The sequence below is a fragment of the Elgaria multicarinata genome, chromosome 2 (genome assembly GCF_023053635.1).
Source record: "Elgaria multicarinata webbii isolate HBS135686 ecotype San Diego chromosome 2, rElgMul1.1.pri, whole genome shotgun sequence".
NCBI lineage: Eukaryota > Metazoa > Chordata > Lepidosauria > Squamata > Anguidae > Elgaria > Elgaria multicarinata.
The window spans coordinates 83,435,443-83,447,496 of NC_086172.1; the positions used below are offsets into that span (position 1 = coordinate 83,435,443).

The window sequence follows — 12,054 nt, forward strand, 5'->3', positions numbered from 1 at the left end:
AAGTGATGCTGCGCTATGCGGGGCCATACGGTACCCGGCATGCCCCGCGCCGAAGGTACCGGAAGTGAGTGTGCATTTCCGGCGGCAGGGCGGCCCGGCCTCCTGCTTCTGCTGCTCTTTCGAGTAACCGCGCGTTCGTTCCTGCTGCCCCCTCACCCGGCCCTGCCATGAAGGACGTACCGGGCTTCCTACAGCAGAGCCAAAACTCGGGGCCCGGCCAGGCCGCCGTGTGGCATCGCCTGGAAGAACTCTACAACAAAAAGTGAGTGAATGTGGAGGGTTGGCAAGCGGCGGGGGTGGGGGGAGCGGAGCGGTCAGTGCGTGTTGGGGATGGTCGGGGAGAAGCCTGTGGTAGTTGCCGAGCTGTGCTTTGCGTTTTCCCTGGGCGACTGGATGTCTCATTCAGGAAATGTATAAGGAAAGGGGCGCAGTAGGATGTCCTGCAGTTGAAGACAGCCCCCCCCCAATTCCTCATAACAGTCTATTTATCCACAAAGTGTAGATAGCCTTTGGCTTCTGCCTCTCTTTCTTTTCCCGTTCCCCACTGAAAACTAGTCTTGCTCCCTCATTTCTACAGACCTGGCAAATCTTATGCTATTATAAGGAAACGTCCCTATAACAAAACAAACTGGTGTAATGTGCTTCAGTCTGGAAATGTGTAGGTGGCCTTAATATATAGCCTATCTCCCCAAACAAAAGTGTATTTGCCTTGGCTTTAGCTGTGGTCACCACAGGCTTTGAAGCACCCGAGAGTCTCTTGTGAAGCTCTGCACTTAGTTTGTGCTTTACAAGAGTTTCTTCTGTTATGAACATGTTCATTTGGGTGAATGCATGGATTTGAGTATTGACTACTTTGTTTCTCCCTTTTTCCCTTTATACAATTATGCATATGGTTAAACTAACTTATGTTGTCTGAAGTGTTTAAGCCTTCACCATCACCCTGCAAACAGATACTTGGAATGCTTATACCAAAATAGAAACCTGCGTTCTTCAATAGCTTTGGGACGCATTCCAAACAGACAGTTATTAGATTATTTCTTTGTCATAGTAACAATAAAATAGCCTTGTTTTTAGCTTGGATCAAAATGTTAAGCTAGGAGTGGGACATTGGTATGTGGTAATGCTTTAAAAGTGACTCTGGTTTAAGATGTGGGGGGAGTTGCTATTTCCTTGGACACTAAAAACTGAGAGGTATTGGCTGCCTTCAAGGGCAGTATTGTGCAGCACTGTGAGGTGCATTAATGAACATATGAAGCAGTCCTATAATGTGTCACACCATTTGCCCAACTTCAAGTATAACCTGTGGGATCTGAGCTGGCGGTGACTGACCAAGAAAGAGATCTTGGGGTTGTGGTGGACAGCTAGATGAAAATGCCAACCTAGTGTTTGGCAGCTGTAAAGAAGGCAAACTCCATGTTAGGCATTATAAGAAAAGGAATTGGGAATAAAACTGCCAGTATCATATTGCCTTTATACCAATCTATGGTGTGACCACACTTAGAATACTGTGTACTGGTCTGGTCACCACCCCTAAAAAAGGATATTATAGAGCTGGAAAACATGCAGAAAAGGGCAACTAAAATGATTAAGGGACTGGAGCATCTCCCCATGAGGGAAGGTTACAACAGCTGGGATTGTTTAGCTTGTAAAAAGGAGGCTAAGGGGAGACATGATAGGGGTGTACAAAATTATGCATAGTGTGGAGAATGTGGACAGGGAGACATTTTTCTCCTCCTCTCAAAATACTGGAAGCCAGGGTCATCCCATTAAGCTGATTGGTGGGAGATTCAGGACAAATAAAATGAAATCACACAGTGCATAGTTAAACTATGGAATTCACTACCACAAGATGTAGTGATGGCCAGTAATTTGAATGGCTTTAAAAGGGGGTTGGATAAATTCCTGCAGGAGAAGGTTATTAATGGTTACTAGACCTGATGGTTATGTGCTACCTCCAGTATCTGAGGCAGTAAGCCTGTGTGCACCAGTGGCTGGGAAACATGGTTGAGAGGGGGCTGTTGCACCATGTTGGACCCTGGTCAACAGCTGCTTGGCCACTGTGTGAACTGAGTGCTGGACTAGATGACCCTTGGTGTGATCCAGGGCAGCAGCCCTTTCAGGCCTCTGTTAAAGATCTTTCCCAGCTCTGCCACCTGAAATGTCTTTAAATGATCTCATTACACTTAAGTATTTCTGAAACTAATTTGTCATTGTCATGTCCCCCCCCCTTTTTAAGTGCTGTGTTCTGGTGGTAGGTTTGTGTTGTTAAGCTTTAAACTGCTCAATTTATATTTAGACTAATTCTCAAATACATGTATTGATTCTTTGACACATACAGGATTTGAATTATTATAGACCGTTAGAATTCTTAAACTGGATTTTCTCATCTGTACCTTTGTCAATACTAACACTTGCCATTTCATTGTCTGTGTTTTACAGGCTCTGGCACCAGCTGACTCTTCAGGTTCTGGACTTTGTGCAGGACCCGTGTTTTGCCCAAGGAGATGGACTCATCAAGGTAAAATTACATCAGTTTTATCAAATGGCATAGCACTTCTTCTTATGATGTGTTTTGAACATTCTTATTTGCTGAAATTCTTGAAATTGTCGTAAGTAAAAACCAATCTTCAAAAAAATACCAAGTCAATCAGCTTTCTCAGTACTGGAGAAGAAGAAATAAATGTACATTCCTAGTGTTTTGTGATACAAACATTGCTTGTGATAAGGCATCTTAGATGGCAACTACCTAATGCATAACTTCTCAGGACTTTATGTTCTAATGTATTTACTTGAATGTAAGTTCTGTTCATTTCTGTAAGTTACACCAAGATCCACAGTTCTATTCTTAATTTAGAGGTTAGGGGTTGTACTTCGTAGATATAATGCTAGTACCAGCATTGATGTAAAATGGCATGTAATGTCATTGCAACAAGGTAAACTGCTAGATTATAGTCTATGTTTTGAAGTGGAGCTATGAAGAAGGAAGAATGGATTTAGAGGACTACAGCAAATATGGTCAGTTTTATAGAAAGCAGCTCTTATGAAGAAAAATTTAAGGAACTGGAATATGTTTAGCTTGGAGAATAGAAGACTGAGTGGTGACTTGACAGCATTCTTCAAATGCTTGAAGGTCTGTCCCATAGAAGAGGGCAAAGACTTGTTCCTGTCTGCCTCAGAGGACAGGACAAGATCTAATGGGCTTAGGTTACAGGAAATAGACAGTTGCCTTGGGTAGGTCTTCCAAGGACTTCAATCAAAGGTTGGACAGCTATCTGGTGGGGATGCTGTAACCCTGGATTTCTTGCATCAAGCAATGGTTTGGGCTAGATGGCTCCCTACAGGGCACCCTCCAACTCTGGGTTGTGTCCCTATTGCCGACGAAAGGCTCATTGATCCAGCAGAGGCTTATGTCAGTTCAAGTCTACAAAGAATATATTCAGACTTGAACTTTGTTGGTTATTCAGCTTTTTAATAATTCCTTTGAAAAAATACAATTACATTTTTGGATCACGAAATGGGTATGAAGAACAAAAAGTAAATATTTGGTTCTGAAGACAAACTCTGTTGTGTTTTTAGCTGGACTGTCTTAAAAGGTGGGGTTAGAGCTACTGACAGATACACATTTCCTAAAATACCTTACAACTATGACTGGCCACACATTTCACCAGTATCATTTCTTTTAAGAGCAATTGCATGTCTCAAGTTTTAGAAGAATTTATTATCATTGACAATATTCAATTGTTTGAGCTCTTTTTCTGTGACTGGGGGCTTATTGATTATAGGGAACTTGCATACACACACTAAACATAAGTAGCACTACAAGTTGTTTTTTGTCATCTATAGATTTTGGTAATTGATATGATTAAAAAGTTGAAGACATTTATTATGTTGTAGTTCATCAAATCAGTTCTATTGGTACTGTATCTCCTGCATTGTTGAGTTCACTATATTATGTATGCTGGTTAAGAATTCTTCATCTGTAGGTAGGGGCCCTATATAGTAGTAGTGTAAACTTTCATTAATCAAAATGTCTCTTGCTAAAGTTAGCTGCTTTTTCTTTGATTCACAGCTATATGAGAACTTTATCAGTGAGTTTGAACACAGGTAAAACTTTTAAAATACCTAAACATTAAAAAAAAGCCTTATATTTTAAAATTATTTTGTTTTATAGCTTCAGCTATTCATATTCTCTCCTCTTTATTTCAGGGTGAACCCTTTGTCCCTTGTAGAAATCATTCTTCATGTAGTGCGGCAGATGACAGGTAAACTACCTTATTTTCCTCATTGTTATCTTTTCCAGGGTGAATTGATTAAAGATGTTTCCCTGTGGCCAACAACAATAAGGCCTTTGGAACATATCCAAATAATCAACTTCATCCAAGAAAGGCTGGAGTTACACTGCCACCACTTTTTCTGAAATCTTTAAAAAGATTGGAAACTGGCTGGTAGTTGTCTAAGGTGGTGGGATCCAAGCTTCTTCAAAAAGAAGCAAAGGTTTTATATCTGCTTCATTTTAGAAGGGGTGGAACATAATCCGCTTTCAAAGAAACATTTACAGACACCCTTTCCCTATGGGCCAGCCCTCCTCTGGCAGGTCTTACTTGCCAAGATGGTCTGGGGTTTAAAGAACACGTGGTTGGCTTCACTCCTTTCTGCATCCTCAGGACAAATGAAATGAAACTCATCCCTCAAAATTTGTACTAGCAGTTGCTTCAATTACTTCATCAGAATCTATCAGTGTGGAGTCTAAATTGGAGTGGAGTGATTCGAGTGAGCTTGCACAATCACTCTCCTCGATGTGGAGAGAAATGGAAAGATCAAACAGCAAATGTAATGTTTATTTGTACATGAGTTCTCCGTTGTCTTTGGGACATTAAACAACAACGTCCTTGAGATCAGAGATCTGGGCAAACACTTGATTTTTCACTCTTCTTCAGAATAGAAAGAGAGAATGTGCTTGAGGCCCCCTGCTTTTGACCAATCCCCAGGGATAATCTCAAAAGGAAAATACCATCTAAACAAGACCTCAGTTCAGAGACTTTTTAAAATAGTGTACAGCAAGAGATTATGTGTATCTTAATGTGATTTCTTGTTTACACCCTTTTAGATCCTAATGTAGCCCTTACTTTTCTGGAAAAGACCCGAGAAAAAGTAAGTTTGTTATCTGACCCTTTCAGGTAAAACTGTATTTAACTCATCTACTAAATCAGCCAAAAATCTATTTTTCATTCTCAAGAAGGGAATGACCCAGGATAGGAATAAAGTCAAACCTGGGACTAAATTAAACTGACACTGCTTGTGCTCTATTTGACAGGCACTAGTTGCATGCCTAGCTGAAAAAATAGCTGTTTTATTCTGTGTAATTTGTATTGTGGTTGCAGGTGAAAAGCAGTGATGAAGCTGTGATTCTATGTAAAACAGCCATTGGTGCTCTGAAATTAAACATTGGTGACCTACAAGTCACAAAGGTGAGACAATATTAATAATTGTGTGTCAATATTAATGCAGCCTTGTCTGCCTATGTTGTATTAGATGGTTTCTGACTTTTTTTGTGCAGCTCTTAGTATCTCTGTTTTCTAGTGCATGTGTGTATTAGTGTTGAATTTGGTGAAAAGACTAAAATCCATTTGATTTTTGTGTTCAGCTTTGCATGTTTCTAGGAATGCCACACTTTAGAAGAGTATTCGCTTTTCTGACAAGTGCATGTTACTGAATGTGCAATAAAAATGCTTGTGCTTATGGCATGTGGTGTGTTCAGTTCCCTACAGATGGCTGGAGATCACAGCTTTTGCTATTTACTTGAATCCTCTTGTTGGTATAATTCAGTTTCATAACCTAAAGCCCATTTAAAACTGTTCGCTTTTGTTTTGAATGAACAGCTTACATGGTATTCATTCTTTGTATAAATGAATAATGATAAAGAATTTACCACAAGCAAAGAATAGGTAGATGGGAGTTCATAGTGTTTGATTAGTCAGGAAGCTGTTTCCTTTTTCATAATCGTAATCCACTCAGTGGAAAGGAGCGGAAATGCTCATTTCTGGAAGGGGCCAGACACGCCCCTTTCAGAAACAAGCATTTCTGCTCATTTTGGCAATTACCCCCAGAAGTGCGATATTGGACCTGGTCGCAGTAGGGGACAAGAGTTTGCCGCCATTGGTGGCCCTTGGGTGCCAGCAGAAGTCCCCCACTGGATACTACCCAAAGTTACCTACTTAAAGCACTCTGAATCTAAATACTCATGTGCTTATTTCTTGAGCCACTGCAGAAATTAATACCGATTTAAAATACAAATTCAAAACAGCAAAGTTAAAATTAGTTTGATAGACTGTTAAAATGCTGAGAAAATAAAAAAGATCTTCGCCTGGCATCTAAAAGAGTATAGTGCAGGTGCCAGACAAACCTCTTTAGGGAGCTCATTTCACAGTCGGTGCCACAGCAGAGAAGGCCCTCCTGGTAGCCACCTGCCTCACTTCCTTTGGCAGTGGCTTACAGAGAAGGACCCCTGAGGATGACCTTAGGGTCTGGGCAGGTACATATGGGAGGAGGTGTTCCTTCAGATAACCTGCCCCCAAGCCATTTACAGTTTTGAATGTTAATTCACTTTGAATCGGGCCCGGACCTGGTACAAATCACTTAATCTGATTTGCACCACTCTTTGGAATAGGGGGTTCTTCTGCTTTATTATAAATATTGCAGTTAACTGTTTCCTTGCTGTTGGACAAGGTTTATTTATTTATTTATTTATTTATTTATTTATTACATTTCTTTACCGCCCAATAGCCGGAGCTCTCTGGGCGGTTCACAAAAATTAAAACCATTCAAAGTATAAAACAACAGTATAAAACCATAATATAAAATACAATATAAAAGCTCAACCAGGTTCTAGAACATGCTTATACTTTTAAGACACCATGACAATAATGATAATAAAGCAGATATGTATAAAATATCTGTGGTGATTTAGAGCTGATATCTCCTCTGTTTTCTTTAGGAGACCATTGAGGAGGTAGAGGAAATGCTGAATAATCTTCCTGGTGTGACATCTGTTCACAGCCGATTCTATGATCTCTCCAGCAAGTATTACCAGACAATTGGGAATCATGCCTCTTATTATAAGGATGCACTAAGGTTCCTGGGCTGTATAGATGTTAAAGATCTGCCAGGTAGTGCTCTCTTTTCTTTCCATGTTGAACATATTGCAACTATTGCGCTTATGGAGATTTGTGTTATATGAGGATAGACCCCTGTCAAGATAGTTGCTGGAACTAGGTGCCGGAAAAGTAGGCCTAGAAGAAGGAAAGATTTAGCTTGCTATTAGTGAAAGATTGTTTATGGTGTAAAATTTTATAGAGGCAGGGCTGAGTATATTAGGTTGCAATCCTATGCATATTTAGACAGAAAAAAAGGCTTACAACTCCCAGCATGCTGCAGCCAGCATGGGCATGCTGGGAATTGTAGGCCTTTTTTTAAGTCTAAACACACATAAGATTGCACCCTTAAGTCCTCTCCTGAAGGCTATCTCCGAAGCCTAAAGCTGAGGCAATTTTGGGTAAGACTTCTATTTATGGGATGTGATATTGAATCCGTTTACATCTCTTTTTGTCTCTTAATGACTACAGTTATCTGTTTGTTCATGCAGCTGGCCATCAATCCCCAATTCACATCCCTTTTCCTCTCCTCTCTTACTCTGTTGACAAAGTATCCCAAACCAGTTGAAAATCTGAATCATTAAATTGGAATAAATGTAAAAGTGTGCATTTTTTTAAAAAAAAATCCAAGTAGAGGAATTTGGCATTTTTGTGTGTAGAATGCTCACAGCTTGCTTTTTTTTTTTTTTTTTTGGTAACATAGGGAGTGTAGTATAATGAATGCTACATTAATAATAGAAAATGTCAGATGTTCCAGTTTCTGATTCAAAATGATACAGATGCCACTCAATGGTGTCTCAGCCATTATGGGGTTGGGAAATTGGGAGATGATTCTAGGACTGTCACTTGAACCACTTTCTTCTTTTTAGTGTCAGACCAACAGGAAAGAGCCTTTACTTTAGGCTTGGCAGGACTCCTGGGTGAAGGAGTCTATAATTTTGGGGAACTGGTAAGTAGAATTTTATTAGTTAAAATGTTGGGAAAAGAGGAAGCTGGCTGCTATATCTCAATGCCATGTCTTATTTCCATTCTCAGCTTATGCACCCAGTACTGGAGTCTGTGAGGGACACTGACAGACAATGGTTGATCGACACACTTTATGCCTTCAACAGTGGTAATGTGGAAAAATTCCAGGCTTTCAAATCAGCATGGGGCCAGCAGGTGGGTACCTGGTGTGATTTGATAGTGTACTGAGCGAGTATTTCAAATAGCTCTAGAAGACTGTCTCTTGACATCTTTTGACACACATATATGTGTGTGTGTGTATATATAACATATTTGAATTTTTGCACCGATCCAGTATAATTATTAAATAAGTACAAATTCAAAGAGACTGAAGAGCTCTTACAACAGGTTGAATGAAGACAGTTAGATTCTTCTGTTACGGAGAGACAGGCCTGCACAACTTGTGCTCTTCTAAGCCAAACACAACCCACTAAGGTTTCAAACCTCCTGTTTTTGCTGCCTGCTTGGGACTATAAAGTTGGAGGGATTGCCAAGCACTCGGCAGGTGACAGTACATAGCTGGTCACCTGTGTTCTGCTTAGAGGGTCACAACTTGCAAGGCCTGTCCTAATTTCAATATAGGACAGTGCAGTTATAGTGAGGCATTATCTAAATAACTCCGGTGGAGTAGGATAGTTACTAATAGTTTCCATTTGTGAAAGCTGTTCACCTGTGAAAATCTTGACATTCATTCCACAGATGAGATGTTGATTCAGTCAGCCTGAATGGTTGCATTGGAAATTAAAACATCTCTATTGAATTGTTTGCAGTGCGTTCATGGCCCAAAAGAAAGACACCTGATCAGTGTTGTTGTTTTTTTCTGTGAGAGGGCATTTTTTAAATTAAAGAAAATCCAGAATAACATTTTGGAAAGCTGATATTCTGAACTGTCCTGTTTTACAGCCAGATCTGGCTGCAAATGAATCGCTTCTCCTACAGAAGATCCAGCTGCTGTGCCTCATGGAGGTGAGTCCAAAGCCAAGTTAGCACTGCTGCTCCCCACATGTGTCATATGGAATCCTTTTGACCCAATGTATTTCTATGAATTGTGAACTTTGGTCGTGCATTTTCATTCAAGTCTTTTAGTAGATCATTTCTCAAATACATGGTGGCAGGATGTGACTATCCAATTAATTATCCAGTAAGATAGTCAATTTCTAGGACTCTTAGTAGTGCCAAGAATTAATAGACACATCTGTCCATTACCCTGGTGAAACAGCAGGTCCCTTAGGTTGTGCAGCAAAAGAAATGGTCATATTCCCTGTGTTCCATAAAGAGGTAGTCCAAATTTGAGAGCCTACATCTGTGTTCACAATGCCACTTAATAGCCCAGCGGTGCTTGTTATCCTGCCATATACGTGGCCCTGTTTAATCTGACTCTCCTTGTTGCAGTTTCTGTTTTATAGAAGTAGTGAGTTTCCCTTCTGTAAGTGAATCTTAAATTTGAACATTTGTCTTGTCCAAAGCCTCTTTAAGCCACTGTAATGCAAAGGAAATCATGGTGGAGTGTTTTGGAAAGGTTTCTCCTTTGGGATGGCAATCTGTTAATGATATAATTGCAGACAATTGCCCTGGAGAAGCCTAGGTTAGCTTTAACTCTAGTTTTTCTTGACTGCAGATGACCTTCACTCGACCAGCTAACCACAGGCAACTCACTTTTGAGGAGATTGCTAAAAGTGCTAAAGTCACTGTCAATGAGGTGAGTTGCTTTTGGAGCTAATACATGAGGGAACCAAAAGTTCTAGGCTGTGTTTAGTATATTAATTCACTGATTAAAATCTGTGGGGGTGGGCTTCCAATTTTACATGATATTTTCATTTTGAATAACTTGTATTAAATTTGGCTTAGTTACATTTCCAGGCAGGTTTTTACAGACACCGCCTTTTCTGTATTTATGAACTGCTTCATTTTGAATTTTAGCAAGTGCTCAGACCAGTAAGCTGCAAAGTGACTTTCCTGGAAACAACTGGATGTTTCGTCTGAAACTTATAAAGACTCTTCGTTTTCTTTTCCTGCAGGTGGAGCTACTAGTGATGAAAGCACTTTCAGTGGGTTTGGTGAAGGGCAGTATTGATGAAGTGGATAAAAGGGTTCACATGACATGGGTCCAACCACGGGTGCTGGATTTACAACAGGTAATCACTGCCGAAATCTCAGTGCAACACCCTTTTTTTCTGCACGTCATGGAAGGTTGTGGAAAAGACAGTTCGGTAGGGTGGAAAGTAGATGGGACTGTTCTTTGATAAAGGCTTTGATTTATTTAAACATCACACTGTTTATGTGTACACCTTGACTTTAAAACAGAAGACTTTATAAGCTCATTTAATTAATGAGCAGGTGGAATGATCATTTTCATTCCATTTGATTCTGGCATCTTTGAATCTATAAAAAAAATACCTTGCTACCAAGACAAGTGGAAACAGCAGACATCATTGGGAGACTAATTTTATTTTAACGTCTTTAAAAGAGAAGCTTACAGTGCTGTCCAAAGTGGAGTCAGGGGAGTGAAGTGCTGAATCTTCCATCTCACCCCAAGCCTTACTGGCTTGTACCAGCCAAGGCAGAAGGTTCGGATGATGCTGGGTTTTTCTTTTCTTTTTTTCCTGGCAGTGTGTTTAAAAACAAAACACCAAACCTTTCCCTACCACTAGTCCTGTCCCTCCCTCTATGCTGGGACAGGTTGGAGGATTGGTGGAGCTTTGGATCCAGTAGACCCAAATTCATCTGTGCCTCACCCCCACAATGCCCCATTACTGGGGCCTACACTATCTACTGCTGCCTGGGGGGGATATTCTTGTGGTAGCTTTATGCACACAGAGTTCTTGGTGGGGTCCCCTCTGCAATGGCAGAGCTCACCACCACGGGGCAAAGGGGTGCCTCCACTTTATCCTAATGCCCTCCAACAAGCTAGATCTGGGGTTTAAGATTATGTTAGTATTGGCTGTTGTAGAATATATTTTGAAAAAGAGTTTCAATTTTGTCTCATACCATTTTTCCTTATCTTGTGTTTTCTCCATTTCCTGTGTCCCAATTTCTAAAGTGCTTTTGGATTTGTTTCCTAGATAAAGGGCATGAAAGACCGCCTGGAGTTCTGGTGCACAGATGTGAAGAGCATGGAAATGTTGGTGGAGCACCAAGCTCACGATATCCTAACATAGAGGACCTTGCACTGGCTGAGGGAATATCTTGTACTGTTGCTGAAAACTGGCAGTGCCCTGACCACTGACTCTGTACTGAATTCTATTAAAAGGGGGGCTAGGGGAGGAAGGGACGAACTACTTTTCTGATGCTTGTACAGAGGACTAAGTGGCCTTTGCTGTATAACCCTTTGGTGCTTGGAGTCGGGAATTCCCTCCTACGCGCTAGCATTTGATTAGCGCTGTCCATGGGAGCTCCCATCCTGCTGACACCAAAGGGGTGGGTGGGGATAAGGACTTCATAATGGTGGATTATAATCAGTCTTGGTGTGAGGCTGTTGCAACGGAGGATGCTAGGGGCCTATGTGCTAAAGCAGTGGAGGTCACTAGCTCAACAGTGGGATGGCAGCAGAACTTCCATTTTGCACTTGGTGTGTAAGAAGGAAGGGACACCATCAACCGTTGTCAGGCATTTCTGATGGACGTGGGGGATGGGGAGAGCATGACCTCCTCCCTGGAACCTGTCTCCTTGCCAGGCCAAAGGCAGCATAACCGAGAACACACACCTCTTTCCCCTAGCCTCCACTATTTTGCAGTAGAGGAAGCTGCTCAATCCCATCAATGAGTTTTCCAGGAATAAAATCATAAATTTAGTGGATTTGTTTTTATATTCTCCTTGGGTTTGCTCTTGTCTTTTATGAACATTTTATCCTGAAGTGTGATGCAGTAAAATAACTGCTGGAATAAACTTCTCTGCCTTC

General features: G+C 40.9%; 1 protein-coding gene across 1 annotated transcript; it reads left to right on the top strand.

Annotated features, from left to right (window-relative positions):
• The first annotated feature begins 84 nt into the window (after positions 1-84).
• PSMD13 (proteasome 26S subunit, non-ATPase 13) lies at positions 85-12,054 on the top strand. The gene is made up of 13 exons (XM_063117032.1): positions 85-262; positions 2,440-2,518; positions 4,070-4,104; positions 4,207-4,262; positions 5,108-5,151; positions 5,382-5,468; positions 6,995-7,166; positions 8,021-8,100; positions 8,187-8,312; positions 9,060-9,122; positions 9,775-9,855; positions 10,175-10,291; positions 11,219-12,054. The coding sequence occupies exons 1-13, from the start codon at positions 168-170 to the stop codon at positions 11,312-11,314; spliced, it is 1,131 nt and encodes a 376-aa protein (XP_062973102.1). The 5' UTR covers positions 85-167; the 3' UTR covers positions 11,315-12,054.

What these genes read in the sequence shown, in the direction of transcription:
- PSMD13 (XM_063117032.1), top strand. Translation starts at nt 168, where the DNA reads ATGAAGGACGTACCGGGCTTCCTACAGCAGAGCCAAAACTCGGGGCCC. An exon ending in AATCAGCATGGGGCCAGCAG is followed by an intron (nt 8,313 to 9,059) that starts GTGGGTACCTGG and finishes CCTGTTTTACAG; the next exon opens with CCAGATCTGGCTGCAAATGA. An exon ending in AGCTGCTGTGCCTCATGGAG is followed by an intron (nt 9,123 to 9,774) that starts GTGAGTCCAAAG and finishes TCTTGACTGCAG; the next exon opens with ATGACCTTCACTCGACCAGC.